The following is an 18,682-nucleotide window of genomic DNA, read 5'->3' on the forward strand; positions in this document are numbered from 1 at the left end:
TCAACGCTAACAGCCAAACAACTCAACCCAAGCAATAAAAACCCTACATTTCCCACTAACTTCACCCACAAACTAAGAAAACCAAAAACACCCCAACCCAAACCAAAGGTTAAGAAGTTAACATCATTAACTCTTTTGACAAAAGTGTTCCCTTTTTCCCCCTTTGCCTATTCTCCCACTAACCGTCATTTTTTTGCTTTGCCACATCGTAACACCACATCATCATCATCATCCTTAGATTCCAATGCTAGTGGTTTCCCTCACCCTATGATCATGTTGTGGGATAAAAATAAAAATAAAAATAAAAAAGTTTTAGACTTTTATTAGACCGGAGTGAAACAGCAAGAGATGATGATGATGATGGAGGAGGAAGAGGAGAAAGAAGAAACAACCAACCACAACCTAGACCAAAACAAAAACCAAAACCAAAACCTTAACCTAGGACACAACAACTCTCTCCCGATCAAGGAAGAGAGTGGTTTCAGATCAAAGGGTTTCGGAGGTGGTGGTGGTGACAGAGTGAAGAGAGATGAATGGAGTGAAGGAGCAGTTTCGACCCTTCTTGAGGCCTACGAAGCCAAATGGGTGCTCAGAAACAGAGCAAAACTCAAGGGCCATGACTGGGAGGACGTGGCTCGGCACGTGTCGGCACGTGCCAACTGCACCAAGTCGCCGAAAACCTCCACGCAGTGCAAGAACAAGGTGGAGTCGATGAAGAAGAGGTACAGATCAGAGTCTGCAACTGCAGAACATCCCTCCTCATGGCCTCTCTATTGGCGCCTCGATCTTCTTCTCAGGGGAACTGGCCCGCTCCTCCCCTCGCCGCCGCCACCGCCACCGCCACCGCCGACGCTCCCGGTGGTACTCCCGGCGCCACCCTCGCCGCCGTCAGAGCCACTTGCAGTTGTGCAGAACTCGCATGGATCCAATGGGGTTGATGATAAGCTTGCCAAGGTGAATTTTCAACGCACTGTTTTCTTTTGTTTTATTTGACGGAGTGGAACATGGATGAATAAGATAGTGATCATAATAGAGTAAAAATAAATCGTCGGTTAACAATTAGTTTATGTTTTGCTTAATTTTTTTGGATAAATGTCTCATGAACCAATAGGAAAAGAATCTACAAAAGATGCTTTTCTTAAAATTTATTTAAATTCATATGTTTTTTGGTTTATTATATAATAAGAAATTATTTTTTAATTTTGCAGAAATATTTATGGAATAGAAGTTTTATTAAAAAATAAGTAGACTATCTATCTTTTATTATTATTTTATTATTGTCATAATTATATGTACTGATGAAGGCTTAAATATTTTTATGAGATGAGTAAAAATGATAAAAATTAATTGAAAGATACAAAAATTAGGCACATAGTTGACATTTGAGTATTAATAAATTAACATATTAAATTATAAACATTTAATTAATCATACATTATAAAGTGGTAGATAAATATAAAACGATAGAAATAGATATGTAGATATTATATTTTATACACGTTTTTATTTTATTGATAAAATTACCTTTCTAGTTCATTTATATTTTTAGTTTTTCAATTAATTTTAAACTTGTGTCATTTTTATTTATAATATTTATTTATGATATATATATATATATATATATATATATATATATATATATATAATTTTTAATCGTATACTATATACACTTAAATAATAATCATTGTTTTATTCTATTAATTAGTATAATCACCCAAGTATCTTGGATTATAATACTAAAATAATGATATAATTAGTTAAATAGTAAACATAAGTACTATATGTATATTATATATGTATAATTTAAAAATAATAGAATAAAACTATTATTATTATTATTATTATAAATGATGCCTTAGTAAAAATAAAGGCTTATATACACTTTTCTTAATTAATCTGAAGTAAACTCATGACTAACACTAAAAGTGTTTTATTATTAACTATTATGTATTATGCATATGCATATATATATATATATATATATATATATATATATTATAATTATTTTTTTTAGTGTTGTTGATATATGTATTACACAGTTTAGAATTTATTTTTATCTTTTATTTTTTGTATTGTTTTTTTTTTTAATCATTTCGTAAATTTTTTATAAAAATTAAATTGTTAAAAACTAATTTTGTATTTATTGGAATACAATTTAGTTTTGATTTTATCTTATTTATTTGTTGACCACTACTAACTTAAATAATTATGAAATTGTTATAGTTAAATAGTTTTAATTTAATACAACTTATCAAATTTGATGCGGTTGTTGAGGATATATGTTAATAATGTATTTAATACATATTAAGAACAAAATTTAAATTGTTAATTTTGTATATCATGAAATTTTTCTTTCTTTTAAGAAAAGACTAATTAGGGAAATATTATAATATACATAACAAAGTATTTAATATATATCAAGAACAAAATTTAAACTTTTGATTTTGCATGTATGATGAGTTTTTTCTTTGTTCAAATAGAATTCATTATAAAGAAATTATATATATGTATAACATAAGTTTGATTAATATAAGATATTGACATAATTTTTAATTAAAATCTTCAAAACATCGAGTTTATAATTATATTTTTCAAACATAATGTTTAATTTTGTTATTTTTATCTAATGCGCGGGATATAGACTCATTTAAAGTAAATTATTCTTGATATATATTATATCTATGATTAACAGGAAGATGTGTTAGCAACAAAGTCTTGCGAACATGTATCCAGCAAGAATCCTTTGGACACAGACAGCAGCACTCCTGCACTTTACAGCAATAAGAAGGAAGAGATGAGATGTAACAAGAGGAAGAAGAAGGTGATTGAGAAGACAACAACAGGGAGAAGAAGAAAAGAGTATATGGAGATAGCAGAAAGCTTAAGATGGTTAGCAGAAGCTATGATAAGGTCAGAAGAAGCAAGAATGGAGACAATGAAGGAGATAGAGAGAATGAGAGTTGAAGCTGAGGCCAAGAGAGGGGAAATGGATCTCAAGAGAACTCAAATAATTGCCAACACACAGTTAGAGATTGCTAGGATCTTTGCTACTGTCAACAACAACAAACCTCTTGATTCTTCTCTCAGAATTGGAAGGAGTTAACATCTCAAATAAATCATCAGTTTCTTGTAACTGCACATAAACACAGCTAATAATAATGTTATTTATAAACAGTCTCCTATCGTTTAGAAGGAAAAATTTAAAATGATTTACATATTATTTTTTTCCTTTCACTTTTAGAAATGATTTTTAAAGATAAAACTGTGCTTTAAAAAGAGAAATACTTCATATATATATATATATATATATATATATATATATATATATATATATATATATATATATATATATATATATATATATATATACGATGATCAATAACAATTTCTTCTTTGAGAACATAGTGTAGAAGATGTTGGTGTACATATATTATTATTTTGACCTTTATAGTTATTTCAACTATTTTTCTTCTTTCAACTTAAAATCTTTCTTCATACAAAAATAATAAAACGTGAAAGATAGAAGATAAAAGCAAATCTGGTTTGTTACGGCTTGGTCCGTTTTATTTATTTGTTATACATTTGTTTTTGTACCCCTCGACTTCTATCTGCACCTCTCTTTTTTTTTTTGGAATTCCAATGAAAAGGTGTAAAGTGAATTTCTGAATTCATGTATACAGGAGAGTAATTTTACGATCCAAAAGCATTGAAAGAGTATTCTGAAATTTGTGGGGAATGTTTTTCCAGAAAGCATACTCGGGAATTATGATTCCGAACACTATTATGAAATACTTTGTCTTATATAGTTAAAATCATTTTAAACTATATATTTTGGAATATATAAAATTCATTTTAAATTATATATATATATATTTTAATATATATATATATATATATATATTTCTCGTCAAAGTGTCAAGGAGACACTAAATGAAACAATTAATTTAAAATTCGGGATGAGGTCGAGATGAGACTAAGATTAGGTCGAGATAAGACTGGGATAAGGTCGAGGTTAGGTCGAAATGAGGCCGAGATTAGGTCGAGATGAGGTCGAGATGAGGCTAGGATGAGACTGAGATTAGGTCGAGATGAGGTCAGAATGAGGCCGAGATTAGGTCAAGATTCTCTCCAAAGTGTTAGCCCGTCTGCCCCCTTAATAAGGCGATGCTTCCCTCTTTATACCTGACCTTCATTCGACTTGATCTCAACCTCCCCTAAATTTGTGGAATTAAGTGAGTCTTCATGGGCTGACGTGGACCGAATTTTCGCACGAGGAAGTGTCGTTTCTCATAGTTGTTGCCTAAGAAAGGTTAGGTGGGCTTTTAGGATGTAGTGGATAACTAGCCCTAGGTCGGACACGTAGGTCGTCCAGATGTCGGGTACACCAGGGAGGTACACTAAACCTCCAACCTCGAGTCCAAAGGATGTTTGGGTGAGGTGGTCGTTACAACTTTCCCTGGTGTGTGTCTTGGTGTCCCACGACTGATGTGTTCGTTGTTGATGCTAGCAAGGTGGGTATAGTGGTTTGTCTTTCCTTAACCCTCAGTCTTGACTTTAAGCCGAGCTCGGGGTTAGTCATTTTTTAATGGGTCTTCCTCACCCCGAGCCGAGCTCAAGGTTAGTCGCTTTAACGGGTCTTCCCGACCCCGAGCCCAACTTATGGGATTTTGTCGCTTTAACGATTTTGCTAGGGTTGTCGTAGCTTTCTTAACCCTTAGTCCTTTGTAGTTTTAACGGGTTTTCCCCGACCCCAAGTCGAGCTTAGGGGGTTTAGTTCTTTAACAGGGTTTTTCCAATCCCTAACCGAGCTTAAGGGGTTTAGTTGTTTAATGGATTTTTCTCGACCTTGAGTCGAGCTTAAGGATTTTTGTCGATGTGCGAATTCTTCCCGACCCCTAGTCGAGCTTAGGGAGTTTTGTTATTTTACGGGTTTCTCCCGAGCTGAGTTTAGGGGTTTTTGTCAATTTGCAGGTTTTTTCCGACCTCGAACCGAGCTTAGAGATTTTTGTCAATTTGTGGGTTTTTCTCGACTCCGAGTCGAGCTTATGGGGTTTTAATTTTAAAAGTTAATATAGCTTCCAAATCAAGGTTAGTAATCCACATAATATAACTCAAATTATATATAACAATAGTAATATTTATTGTAAACTTATTTGTAAATCAAGATAAATAATTGTTATGTAATAATTTTGTAAATAATTTTCCTATATGAAATATTTTTTTATATTGTTTTGTTAAAAATTATTTCTTCTATTAAATAATTTAACATTTAGTATTTTTGTTTTTCCCAAATACTATTTTACTTAAAAATAATTTATTTCCATTAAATAATTTGAGATTCAGAAAAACATGTATTTTAACTTATATTATTTTTTGCACAAAAATTTAATTAAACATTTATCTATTTATAACTTATCTTACATCGTGACGTGGCAGTACCTTTTTATTATATTTAATTTTGAATTAAAGTACACATTGGGTAAGGGAATGGTTCGAAACAAAAAAGTATTCAAGCAAATGTGGTTTTGCGGAAAGCTTTGTAGTTTCAACTGACCTCCTCTTCTTCTTCTTCAAGTTATTGTCTTTTTCAACTTGTGGAGAAAGTGTTGAACCCTTTTTTCTTTGAAAACCCGTTTCATTCTTTGTTTCCCTTCTTATTTTTTTGTGTGTTGTTGTTGTTGTTGGTCTTAATGGTGTGTGTATACCCATTGGACGAAAGTGTCGTTAGTTCGTTCTTTGTAACCATTAGTGTGGAAATGAGTCATTTTTTGTTGGAACCCCTGTTGAGGAAAAGTTGTTAAATCTTGTGGAAGCTCGATTTCCCCATAAGTTTTGAAATCCCTAAACCTAAACTAAATTTTTTGGGTTTATTTTGAATTGGGTTTATGTGACATTACTTACTTAAGTTATGCGATGACCACAATATATGTTAACCCATGTGTTAATAATTGCCAACCCCTATTATTGAAATTGCACTTCTGTTGGGTCTTTATCACTTAAGTTGATGTCTTGGTTCTCAACGTATACCACTTGACTGTTACGTTTTACAGAGGGGGTGATACAACACCAATGAGACCTGAGCCAAACTATATAAGGCACTGACACCACTCTCAACCCAAAACCTTAAGGCAATGGGTTTATGAGTCTTTATTCTTATATAGTGCTCCATTTTCTCATTTCTGGTCAATGTGGGAATTAGACTCACACTTGGATTCCTAACATTGACTCCTACTTCATATCTTGTGTGCCTGAACTAAAAATGATTGCATATTGAATTAAAAATCACTTTTTACTTGACCAATCAAACTTCCATGTATAAAATCCCATAGTGTGGCTTCGCACTTATTTTCCCAATGATTTGCTTATGCTTTCTTCACTTAATTTATATGATTTTAAAATTACAAATTACATTTTTAATTAATAAAATGAAGCTTCCATGTACACAATAAAGGATAGCAGGGACAACTGTTAGCAAATAAATTAAGAAAAATATTAGGATAATGAGGTACAAATCATATGCAATGGATTAACACTTCTTTAAGCAGTGCTTTGCAAATGTACACAATAATATGCAAAGCATTGTCTAAAGAAGTGCTAACCCACAACATGTGATTTGCACCTGCAAGTTATTTGCTCATCCACCGTACGATGGGATGACTTGCAATTTTTTGTATGTGCTTTTTTTTTGTGGCGAACCATTTGACCCGACTAATTTTCACTAAGATATAAGAAATAAAAAATATTTAACTCTTAATTAATAATATGATGTATTTATTCGTAAGTGTAGCATGATTCGAATTACGGTGATATCATTAATAAATACTTCTAACTATATGATTAAAAAAAATGTATTTACTTATTTGACCGTCGCAAATTTTCCTTATTCTATACAAACTCAATTTTCAATTATTTTAATTAAAATAAGAATATCATTTTGTTCAAAAATCCCAATCAAATGTACTCAACTCATATAAATGTTATTCCATGGTTCCACCACCAAGATTTTCATTTTTTTTTTCTTTTTTAACTTTTAAAAAATAGAAGGACAAAAAAGAGGACCCTACAAAATCCTCTCACTAATGCCAAAACAAACATCCTTCTCCATCCGCTGACTTCTTCAACCGCATTCCAATCTGATACCTCGCGGACCACACCCCACCGCAATACCCACCCTATCATGTTCCTCCTTTCTGCTGCTCAAACCACAAATGTCAACGTGTCGTGATTCCATTGGAAGAACCCATGGTCCCCGCAGCAGGGGATACGCTGACACTGGCTACAAAAATAGGCCCCACATGTTGACCACGCTCCACGTGACTTTGACCCTCTGTATCGATCCGTTCGAAGCGCTTTTCGTTTCGTTTCGCTTCATTTGGATCAATTCGTTTGCGTTTAGATTTCATTTCCGTTTTCACTTTCTTTTTCGTATGCGTTTTTCACTCTCTCTTTCTCTCTCTCTCTCCCTCCGAAAACCAAACCCTAAGATTAGAAGAACAGGAAGAGGCACGAACGATGCTTGGCGAATAGATCGTGATCTGGTGCGGGTGCGGGTGCGGGTGCGGGCGCGATCAGAGAAGGAACGGTGCGTTCTCATTGCAATGGCGAAGGATTTGTTCCAGAATTGATTGGGGGAATCGCTATTATGTCTGAATTGGTGGCGCGTACGGGGCGGCATCAGCAGCGCTACGAGAACGGTTATCGTCTTGTTGCTGGGTAAAACGACGCATTTTCACGTTCTTCCCTTTTGCATCGTCTTCTTGTTTCGTTTCTTTGAACAAATTGTTGGTGAAAAAATAAATAATAAATGTCGTTTTCGAACGGACGCGAGGGAATATTGTTATGTTTTTTTTTGTTTGGTTTAGTTGAGAAATTGCGATGGTGACTGGATGGTCGTGATGCTCTGATGTTAATTTTTTTTGTTAACACTGTTTTTGTTTATATTTACTATTTGTTTTGGATAGATTTTTATAATTATTTGTCTTTGTTGATGTTGATATTCATGCATGTCAAGGAACATTGTATGGTGAGTTGATCTTGATCACTTAAATTACGATCGCAGTTATGTGAAGTTTTTTCAAATGGCAGGAAATTGCACAGTTTGGCCACAATTTTTTTCGAAAACCTTTTGACCGTTTTTAAAACCTGTTTTTTATTGATCATTCATGTGCGATAGAGTAGAAAAAAAGTGGGTTTTAATATAGAATTAAATAATGTATGGTAATGACGGTGTTTTCTGTAATAGTGTTAAACTAATGGGATTTTGGAAGATCTTTTAATAGATTGAGACATGGGTCTTTTTATTCCGTTTTGGTATGGATTAGCGTGTTTTTGTAGCAAAATACATTGATTTTGAAGGAATTGGTTATGAAGCACGTGGATTTAAAGACAGAAGTATAGTTTTGCTACAGGGGATACTGAACTAATTTAAAAAAATGAACAAGTTTTATTTTGGTGCTTTGACTTAATGTGCCTGTTGTAGTACGCCAAAATTGTTTGGTAACTGTAGGTTGACTTTTGAGATACTTTTCAACTTTGTTAAGTTTGAAACAATTAAACTTTGGTCTTCATAATGGTTTATTTTGTGCATATAATAATTTAGCTTGTGCATTTTTTGGTGATTGCTTGGAAAGTTAAATTGATTATGGAGATAATGCTAAATCATGAATCTCATGCATACGGAACTTTGCACATTAGCGATGCATGGAATCCCCGAAATTTGATAGGATTTAATGATGTTAATTTTTTGTTGACATTGAATGTTTATATTTTCCTTAACATTTTAGTATTTTTTAGTTTCGGCTGTGCCATAAAATCATTTGTTTTTTTTTGTTTGATTGAAATTTTTAATCTTGTCTCTTTCACATGAATGTTGTAGGTTTTAAGATTGTTTCTTGTTTGGCATCATGCAGGCTATATCAGCTTGACTAATCCAAATATCTCACTGTAAAATAATTTAAAATTTTAATGCAATCTGATAATGTAGTAGTAACAATATGAATTTTGTCTTCGAAGCTTAATGTGGGAAAATGTTGAAGATATCTGCTGACTAATAATTAGCCTTTTAATTGAGCAGCTTTGATTACAGCAATGGACGATTTTGGGCTAGGAATTGCTATTTTTTTATTCAATGAACTTGTATATATTATGTAAGTATGTATGTATTACATCTGACTTGAAGATGCTCATTGGGTTTCAGGTGTGTTCCATTTAGATATAAAAGTTCTAATGGTGACTCCAGTTCCGAGAAGATTGTTCAAGTGCTTATGATTAATTCACCAAGTGGACCTGGTCTTTTGTTTCCAAAGGTATATTGTTCGGAGCAGGTCGATTTGGTAGTGTCTGCTACTAATCTCTTTTTTTGAATTGACTGATCGTAGGAGATTAAGGATTTTGGGGCTCCTGGTTAAGGTTACAAAGTTTTGACAAAAAGCATTATCTTTTGGCCTACATTTACTCTAGGATCTTTCCTCTGAAAGGATTTGTTTATAGAAAATATTGACATATATATTGAAAAGCCGTAATTTGAATGAGAGAATTGAATTGAATGTTATTATATGCATGATTGTTATGCAGATTATATATAGTCTACTTACAGTTCAACATCCATAGACGCTATATTCTAATACATACAAATAATGGGGACTTTTTTTTTATCTCAGTGGTTCAGGTTCTGTTCCAACTTTTATGCACATTGTTCATTGATGAATAAAATAGTTTAAATAAATTTTTATCTGTTTGGACGAGATGGTAAAATCACTAAGATTTCGTTCTCAAGACCTGCATTTTGTGTATGGGAAATTATTTCTCGATATTTCTCTGGATTTAAGTTATACAAAAAGTTAGGTACCATTTGTTGAAGATACGATGATTATTTTTCAGTCCCCTCTGTAAATTAGACCTTATTGTAAAATTTTGTTATATATTCTGAACATGTTGATATTATATGATAAATATATTGCTGCCTGCCTCACAGTAAATTGACTGCAACTTAGCCCTCTGTTTAAAATGATTTCTGCTACTTAATTTTGTATTGTTGTGTAATATAATCTGGTTGAGATCATTAGTGCATTGCTTTCTGAAAGAACTCTTCATGGACATCTAGTTTCTGATTATTGTGATATCCTTTTTCCATTAAAAGGGAGGTTGGGAGAATGACGAAACTGTTGAGGAGGCAGCTGCAAGGGAAGCTGTAGAAGAAGCAGGAGTTCGAGGAGACCTAATGGTGAAAATCTTATCTACTGTAGCATTTATATTTTTGAGGTTCTGTATAGTTACTGAGCGTATGCAATATCTTAAAAAGACTGTTTCATCTGTATGCTTTAATGGTTTCATAGTAGGAATCTAGGATCACATAGTTGGATATGGCCTTCTTAGTTGTTTATAGTGGGAATCTTGGAAGCTTGTGTGTAAATCATATCATTTTTGTGTTAATTATGTTGCTATGAGTTGGAGTCTTGGTCACTGCTGATAATTGCAGTGAAGGTTTGCTCTAAGTATGTTTGCAACTTTTGCATGAGTGAGAACGCATGAGGCCAAAATATCATTTAAATTTGGTTGAATGACTCTAAACTATGTTTAGATCAAATGTATGGACTTGAGTCCACTTTGAAGTATGGGATGATGTGAGGTTTATAAGGCCTTGTGCTCTCCAATTTATATAGCCAAGTTTTGTGGTGTGGTTCTCCCAAGGATCTTATCAATTGCTTACAGAGTTGTCCTCCGTGTATCAAAGGGGTGTGGGTAGTGATATTGGCGTTTTTGTGTTAACCCAGGACTAGTGAAAGGAGGGACAAAGTGGTTGGTGTTAGGATCTAGTTACGAGGTTGGGGACTTGAGTCACTCACCCTGGTGGGGGGCCTTGGGCTCTCCACTACAATAGTTAGCTTTTGTGATGTTTTCTCAGTGTTCATATCCTATTAGCATTTAATTTATGTATGCCTTCATTTCTTAGAATTTAGCAGAAGTGATAGATATTACATGGTTTTGGTTCATATATTTTTGTTTCGGTGTGCTGCTGATCCCGTAATTATCTTATTATTGACCGCTGATATTTGTACTTGGTTTGTAATATTTTAACGGCAAACAATGCTGATCAATATTTATACATTGGCTTATGATCTTGTCATTTCGATGTATGTTGCTAAGCGATTGTTGATGCCGATGTTTATTGGATGTCAGGATTTTCTTGGATATTATGAGTTTAGGAGTAAGACCCATCAAGACGAGTTTAGTCCCGAAGGTTTATGTAGAGCAGCAATGTTTGCATTGTTTGTGAAGGAGGAACTTGAGTTATGGCCCGAGCAAAGCACTAGAAATCGGAGTTGGCTAGATGTGTCGGAGGCACTTGAAAGCCTCCGGCATGCATGGATGAGGGACGCCCTGGAATTCTTCTGTAAATGGCACGAGGATAAGTTGAATGAAATGAAAGGATGAGATGAATTGGCTTATACCGCATTTAAGGGATTGCATCTTTGTGATAATAACATTTTTTCTTGGGGTTTAGGACAGATAACTCTAAATCAGAATCGCATAGTTATAATTTCGGGTATGTGGATTATCTCTGATTCTTTTATTTCAGAGATTCTTAAATTGGATTTTAGTTGATACTTGAGATGCTCGTTCACCTTGTTTTGATTCTTTTACCTTTGTTCATATTGTTAGCCCCTACATCCTTACCTTACATCCCTATTATGGTTAACAACGAATATAATCTTTAGGTTTATGCACTTTTCTTCAGCACTATTTTCAGGAAATTCATGTAACATCTTAGTTTCATTCTCTATTTAGCAATGCATCTAAAATCTGCTAGCAATACTTCTCAATATATATTCTGAAACTCTGATTAATTTATTAGAAACAATCAATTTTTAGATATCTGGACGAGTGTTATTAACATTTTTCTTGGAAGACATTTAGAAAGGAATTTGTGTTTAAAAAAGGATATGTTACTAAAAGTGGTGTCAGGATAAGACATGAGCATCGCATTTGTGACGTATTAGACTCGCTCATTGCTGCAGGAAATAATAATTTAAATATATCAGTTGCATTTCTACAATTATTACTCCGTTACTTGATCAATTTGTAATTGGTGAAATCACGTGAAATGAAATAGAAATTGTTCAAACACTCCACTTTTGTTGAACTGAAAGTTAAGTGTGAGTAATTGAAGACACTGCATATGGAGCAAATTCTATTCAAGGATTATCCAACTGTTCAATGACGGGTTCTGTCTGAAACTCATTTCTTTATAAGGAATGTTATGTATTCTCTTACCGTATAATGTTTGAATCAGTATATGTTATCAGGAAATGTGTATATGGTTTTCAATTCGTATAATGTGTATATGGTTAAAAGAAAGAATTAAATTCAATTTTTTAAGAACCAAAAAATAATAAAGTAATCAAAATTAGTCATATCAATAAATTAAATTACTAATTTATTAATTAAGTCTAAAATCAAATATAATTACTAATATCTTTACATATTAATTGAATGTGGTTAGAAAATGAATATCATATAACATCTGTTCAATTCATGGGGCTTAAAGTAAGAAAGGAGGGAGAGAAATGGCAGTAAATATACATATCAAAACAAAACATTCTTGTTGATAGACCCAAAGTTTAAGCACTTTACAATGTTACTACAAAGGATTCGCTACTAACACACTAACGACCCCCTGAACTTTGGCTCACTACCAATGAGGAGTTAGAATGAGTGGTGAAGTTTCATTTGTAAAACTTCATCCTCAGCAATTTTAGTACAATCTAGAAACTGTCATTGAAAACATTCTAGTTCCAGTCAAGTGGCACTCAAGAGTGCTACAGTGAAATGTAAGATAAGAAAAACTAGATAAATATAAACTCACATTGGTACCAGAGATTTACTCAAACTTATAAAATTGATCATCAAGAAATATTTTCTTTTGTTGCAAATGCTTTTTTTTTTTTCATAAGACTTTATTAGAAGAGATATACATGGATATTTTTTTCTGGATTTGAAACTGAGTGGTATTTTTTTTATAAAGAATCTCTTTTATGATCTTAATGAATATTCAAGATTATACTATTTGCATATATGGAAGACATGATTATTGGAATATGATGAAATAGATAAATTAGTTTTAGAGAAAAAGATGACAATTTAAATTGAAATGAAAAACTTGTAAAAGCTCAAGTATTTTCTTAAAATAGATATCGTTTAATTTGTAAAGGGAATTTTTATCTTCCAAATAAAATAGCTATTTGATCTAATCTAAAATAAGTTTTTATTGGACACAAACAATAATAAAATTAAAATAATAATATTTTTTGAAAAACATATATTATAACTTTTACATAAAACATTTACATCTAAAATTAAAGCAATTTCTTAAATATAAATTAAATTTTTGAATACACACACTATTTTTTTTTAAAGTATATTATGCTCGTTCAAAAATATGTACTTCACTTAACCATTCCAGTACAATTTATTTTGAAGGGATTGGGTCTCTCTTGTATTATTCTTCCCCTTTTACATCTCCAATTGCAGCAAGGAGCATGGTGGTTCCATCAACTTCTTTTCAGTCTTGATTTTCCCCAAATTGAAACCCTAACCTGGTGCTTCCGAGAACTGGGCATTCAAATTGAAACACAACCCTTGCCACTCCCACACCAGGTCACTCCTTTCCCCTTTTGTTGTCTGATTAATTTAATTCATATTTTATGCTTGATGGGGTTGAAAGAGGATAGTGCTATTGTTGCTGTTATTTCACCTGAAGTGTTTTTTTCAACTAAGGATACCGTGCTAGAATGTTGATTGTGAATCACTCGGGTTAATTTTTGAATCGTTAACTGTAGCATTCCGAAAGATCATTCCGACGAACTCTTTAAATCCTTTTGAATTTGTTTTGATAGTGAAAGAAATGCAACATATTTTTTTAGTGGTAAAAGTGGTTATTTATCGTGATCTAAAAGTTAGGGTTAGAAACTAGAAAGTAGAAACCAACAACCACATGGCATTACTGATCCAAGATATTGAAAAGGGCTAAGAAAATGGTATATTTTTCTGTTTGGTCCCATCTTTGCAGAGCTTATTGCTTCAGGCCGTTTCAACGCCATGCTTTCAGCTTTTCCCCTTCTCTCACATCTGACAACTATTTGGTTTACTAATGGTGAACAGAGCTCTTCATTTGCACAAAGGGTGACAATATTTGGGTTCTGTACCAGAAGATTAAAAGTGCAGTGATGACATTGGGGTCTATATTTAAGGGCTTGTGTTATATACATGTTGTCAAGACCTATCTGATCAACCCTTTAGGGGTAAGCCTGATTTCTGTGTCTATCGTCTTAAATTATACTTTTTTAAGTAACCATTTCCAATGCTGCAGACCTTTGGTCCTAGCATGCTTCCTACAATCGATTCGACACCAAGTTTGTTCTTGACTGAAAAGATCTCAACCCGATTTGGTAAAGTTGATCGTGGAGATATTGTAGTTTTGTGCGACCCTCAAAAACCTAGCTTCTTTCTGACCAAACGTGTGATTGGATTGGAGGGTGATAGGATTACATACAGTACCAATCCAGAGACCAAGGACTTGGTGGATGATACTTTTACACACATTTGCTATCCTGAGAACAATGATATGCCTAAGACGATTGTGGTATGGTCAATTTCTTCTTATAAATTAAAGTCCCATTTTTATTTTATCATTATGATTATGGGATGACTGCTAACTGGCATCCTAGCTTCTGTTGAATTGTTAACATTAGAATTTGTTTTATTTATTTGTTTCTGGTGATTTGACAAAAATCCCTGATTTTTAGGTGTTAGATAGTTGCTTGCTTCCTAGTTTATCTCCTCGACAGTATAGACTTATAGAACGTGGATTGCAATATGTTATTCTCTCTTGTACAGGCTACACAAACCCATATCAGTTTTGTCAAATAAGAATGGATATTTCTCTACTCTCTCAATAATACTATGATAGCTTTTTCACATTAAGAATGGGCTTGATCTCTGATAACTTCTATTCTATTTAGATATTTGATAGCTTTTTGATGTAGAGAATTTGGTCATTAATCCACTTTTCCATTGCTGTATGTGTTTTTTGAGATTCCATGGTTAAAGTATACCGTCCCTGTACAGGTTCCAAAGGGTAGCGTTTGGGTAGAGGGAGATAACAAGTCTGACAGCCGTGATTCTAGAAAATTTGGTCCTATTCCTTATGGTCTTATTTACGGCAAGATATTCTGGAGGGTAAGTTTTTGTATGATATGATGACTCGCCACACAGGCCTTCGCTTCCTGTTTCATCTTATTTTTCTTTTCACACTTTTCCCTAATCTTTTGATGTTTGGTCTGTAGATATACCCATTTCAATATTTTGGACCTTTCTGGAATAAATGATCTGAAGCAAAGTATTCAATCATGGAAGCTACGATCTTTTGCAACATGACTCTGTTTAAATTTGAAATGCAAAACCCTATCTATTTGGACTCAATAGTTTATTACATAGAATTGTGCATTTTGCTCACCAAATATTCATATTCAAATTGCTAAATTTTGCATTCTGTTATCATAAATGTGGATCCAACGGTTGTTAATCCTATTGGAAACCCATTGTCTTTTCGAAGAAGGTTCTTCGACTAAGGATTTTATATTATATTTGCCCAGCACATTGCTTATATATAAAATGGTTGTTGATGGATGAACACTTCTACCCATCACTTTTTTCTTATAAAATGTATCTTATATATTACACAATTTTTTGAAGTGTGAATGCGTAGTTACATAAAAGCTTATAATAAGTCTCATTTAAAAATTAAAAAAATTAGTTAACAAATTAATATTATATATACACAGCACTAGGATATTAAGAATAAAAGTCACCGGCAACAACTTACCTATTTTTATCTTTTGAAAAAGTCAAGTATCTAAATTTGAAACTTGAATTAAGTATCTAAATTTTACATTAACCGTGCACATTTCAATAATTTTAATACTCAAACTATTTAGTAATAAAAGAGTTATCGTGTTCTACAATACTCAATTATGTGTATTTTTATATTATTATAGTTAATTTTTATCACAATTGTGACATACCTGAAAAGCTATGATAAACTAATATTACAATTTAGGTTATGTATTTGTTTTTAATACTATATTGATATTTGTATTTGTTAACGAAATATTTAATTTATAAATATTTAATTTATAAAGTAATAATATTTTTATGATAAGAATAATTTATAATCTTATTTTTATAATTTTAATATATATGATTTTAAATTAGATTAATATAATAACAATTATATATTTATCATATTTTAAGAATTATTTAATATTTTTTAATATATATATATATATATATATATATATATATATATATATTATGTATCGTATTTTATTTTATTATTTTCAAAATAAGTATATCAAATAATAATTAAGTTGTTATCCAAACTGAAACGATTATACTACATGATTATACTACATGTAAACTAAAATTGTGTTAAGCATTGACGATTTCTATAAAAAATTAACTAAAAGATGATATAATTTTAATTCATTTCATTCTAAAATCGAAGTCATTTAAAATTGTGACTACTTTAATTTAGTTAACTTTTTATAGAAATTGTCATGACATGATTTCAGTTTATACAGTGGAGTCGTTTGAACTTGGCACGACTTTTTTTGGTTATAAAGTCATACTAACGTCTTGAAACTACTTATAATTTTAACTCTGTGTGGTATATGGAAACCAAAGTTTTGTGCTCTTGATCTTCACTGCTTGCAATCGTGTGTTGCCACTGCAAGAATAAGCTGGGATTCTCCTGTTAGAATTTTTTTTTATCATCTGCTAAGGTTCAGTGCTATTTTAAGCAACCAACAGTTATATTAGGTTAACAAACTTCTCCACCAATGAACCAATTTTTTTTTTCTTGATGTAACCATGTCTCTTTTTTTCCAATGTATTTCCAACAAAAGAAATTACTCAGAAACTAAGATTTGGATGGAACACTGTTTTTATTTATAGCATTAGATGCATCATAAGCTTTTATTTAATAAAGTATAAGAAGATGCATCATGCATGAGCACTTTTTCACAGGCATTCACATATTACTTGGTGATTGCTGCAGGCATGGCCAAGAAGCCTTTAAGTGCTTGAGAATCAGAATCAAAACACCAACCATAATCGATGTAGTTATTGGGATAACGAGCACAGAAATTTCCACTTCCTTTCTTCATGCATTCATCATCAGATTGACATAAGTTGGGATGTTCTTCTATCATCTTCGCCACAGATGAAAGTCCAGTTGGGTAAATGCAGAAACCAACAACTAGTCCAACAGGGATACAGCGACAATCACGTGACCCGCATGGTGGCACCTCAAACGGTGAACAAGCACCTGAACAATCTACTGCTTCTATCTTCTTCATCGGAAACATTACTATGAATATGATATTTCAAAGTCAGAACAAATGAACACGATATATCTATAATCATTTTGTGTAGTTCTGAAACATATAAACAGAAATCATGAAAAAAAAATATGAAGAAGAAGAAGAAGAAGAATGGAATTAATGCTACGTACTTGAAGTGGCAAGCAAGTAGAGAGCCAAAGGAGCAAGCCTCACATAAGCCATTCTTTGATTCTGCAGATTTTGTTCTTCTGAGTTTTGTGATGTGTTATAGTCTCTTCATGCATGAAGCAATTTATAGGCATTAGTGTGTTCTCTTGAACAAGATTTATGATGATAAAAATATTATTGATTGTACGATACTCGAGCTGCATCACGTTAAGTTATTACTTAATTTTCTCTGTTTAACTTGTCGCGGATCATGGGGAATATGAATGCATGCATGCAACAACAGAGACACGTATCAGTTCTTGAAAACTTCTTAGTAGGATTCTAACACCTAGCAAGTAATAGATCATTATTAAATTTAATCTTCCCACACCTCACATATATTATGTTTAATTTTTTTAATATATTCAACTTGAGCTTACATTTTATAATGAATTACTTTACTGTATGTTGACATATATTAGTTTTAAGAGAGAAAATATATAAGAGAGAATAGATGGTGGTAATAATTTGATAAATTTCTAAATAAATGATTTTTGTTTAATATTTTTTTCTCATTTCATAACATTCTTCCAATTGAATACGCTTCCTTTTACCATATGAATTTTCTGTAAGCCATCAAATTTAGATTTTATTCCAAGCATTTTATAAGATTTTATTTTTTATTTTATATAAAAAAAATCTCTTTTTATTTTAGCAAGAATTTTCCCCAAAAATAAAAGTTTGGTACAATTATTTAACTTTCCTTGAAGCAATTTCCCGTAAAGTATTGTTTTAAATAAATTTTGTTGGGTGATTATGGCAGCGTCGTCGGGAAAGAAAGGAACCCAGATTACAGTCTCTTTCACGTGTAACTGTCGAGTGATACATATAATGTATTAACTTCGATTAAACTAAATTTTGAAAGGAATCTTAGTAACACGTAGGAATGGGTATTTGCAAACAAAACACCACACATCATGTATAACCTATATATATATATATATATATATATATATATATATATATATATATATATATATATATATATATATATATATATATATATATATATATATATATATATATATATATATATATATATATATTAGTAATTGGTGTAGGTTTAATTTTAT

At 32.0% G+C, this 18,682-nt stretch overlaps 4 protein-coding genes across 4 annotated transcripts; 3 read left to right on the forward strand and 1 right to left on the reverse strand.

Moving 5' to 3' along the window:
• On the forward strand, positions 1 to 3,220 carry LOC114168624 (uncharacterized). The gene is made up of 2 exons (XM_028053510.2): positions 1 to 954; positions 2,693 to 3,220. The coding sequence occupies exons 1-2, from the start codon at positions 349 to 351 to the stop codon at positions 3,101 to 3,103; spliced, it is 1,017 nt and encodes a 338-aa protein (XP_027909311.2). The 5' UTR covers positions 1 to 348; the 3' UTR covers positions 3,104 to 3,220.
• Positions 3,221 to 7,313: 4,093 nt separating this feature from the next.
• Positions 7,314 to 11,742, forward strand: LOC114168980 (nudix hydrolase 16, mitochondrial). Its single transcript, XM_028053985.2, has 4 exons — positions 7,314 to 7,713; positions 9,197 to 9,305; positions 10,139 to 10,222; positions 11,179 to 11,742. The coding sequence occupies exons 1-4, from the start codon at positions 7,643 to 7,645 to the stop codon at positions 11,431 to 11,433; spliced, it is 519 nt and encodes a 172-aa protein (XP_027909786.2). The 5' UTR covers positions 7,314 to 7,642; the 3' UTR covers positions 11,434 to 11,742.
• A 1,713-nt stretch (positions 11,743 to 13,455) lies between these two features.
• LOC114168776 (mitochondrial ATP-independent inner membrane protease subunit 1a-like) lies at positions 13,456 to 15,615 on the forward strand. The gene is made up of 5 exons (XM_028053718.2): positions 13,456 to 13,656; positions 14,161 to 14,300; positions 14,369 to 14,641; positions 15,127 to 15,237; positions 15,345 to 15,615. Exons 2-5 carry the CDS (start codon positions 14,226 to 14,228, stop codon positions 15,384 to 15,386), a joined length of 501 nt encoding a protein of 166 aa, XP_027909519.2. The 5' UTR covers positions 13,456 to 13,656; positions 14,161 to 14,225; the 3' UTR covers positions 15,387 to 15,615.
• Positions 15,616 to 16,984: 1,369 nt separating this feature from the next.
• LOC114168929 (albumin-1) lies at positions 16,985 to 17,705 on the reverse strand. Its single transcript, XM_028053908.2, has 2 exons — positions 17,573 to 17,705; positions 16,985 to 17,428 (listed from the first exon to the last, which is right to left on the reverse strand). Exons 1-2 carry the CDS (start codon positions 17,622 to 17,624, stop codon positions 17,097 to 17,099), a joined length of 384 nt encoding a protein of 127 aa, XP_027909709.1. The 5' UTR covers positions 17,625 to 17,705; the 3' UTR covers positions 16,985 to 17,096.
• Between the last annotated feature and the right edge of the window lie 977 nt (positions 17,706 to 18,682).

Source organism: Vigna unguiculata, chromosome 11 (genome assembly GCF_037176805.1).
Source record: "Vigna unguiculata cultivar grain cowpea cultivar isolate G323 ecotype 2 chromosome 11, ASM3717680v1, whole genome shotgun sequence".
NCBI classification, from domain to species: domain Eukaryota; kingdom Viridiplantae; phylum Streptophyta; class Magnoliopsida; order Fabales; family Fabaceae; genus Vigna; species Vigna unguiculata.

Bases quoted from the DNA above. Each gene is read 5' to 3' on its own strand.
- LOC114168624 (XM_028053510.2), top strand. From the start codon at position 349: ATGATGATGATGATGGAGGAGGAAGAGGAGAAAGAAGAAACAACCAAC. The intron at 955-2,692 runs GTGAATTTTCAA...TATGATTAACAG, and splicing joins TTGATGATAAGCTTGCCAAG to GAAGATGTGTTAGCAACAAA.
- LOC114168980 (XM_028053985.2), top strand. From the start codon at position 7,643: ATGTCTGAATTGGTGGCGCGTACGGGGCGGCATCAGCAGCGCTACGAG. The intron at 9,306-10,138 runs GTATATTGTTCG...TTCCATTAAAAG, and splicing joins CTGGTCTTTTGTTTCCAAAG to GGAGGTTGGGAGAATGACGA. The intron at 10,223-11,178 runs GTGAAAATCTTA...ATTGGATGTCAG, and splicing joins GAGTTCGAGGAGACCTAATG to GATTTTCTTGGATATTATGA.
- LOC114168776 (XM_028053718.2), top strand. From the start codon at position 14,226: ATGACATTGGGGTCTATATTTAAGGGCTTGTGTTATATACATGTTGTC. The intron at 14,642-15,126 runs GTATGGTCAATT...GTCCCTGTACAG, and splicing joins ATATGCCTAAGACGATTGTG to GTTCCAAAGGGTAGCGTTTG. The intron at 15,238-15,344 runs GTAAGTTTTTGT...TTTGGTCTGTAG, and splicing joins ACGGCAAGATATTCTGGAGG to ATATACCCATTTCAATATTT.
- LOC114168929 (XM_028053908.2), bottom strand. From the start codon at position 17,624: ATGGCTTATGTGAGGCTTGCTCCTTTGGCTCTCTACTTGCTTGCCACT. The intron at 17,429-17,572 runs GTACGTAGCATT...TCATATTCATAG, and splicing joins CTACTTGCTTGCCACTTCAA to TAATGTTTCCGATGAAGAAG.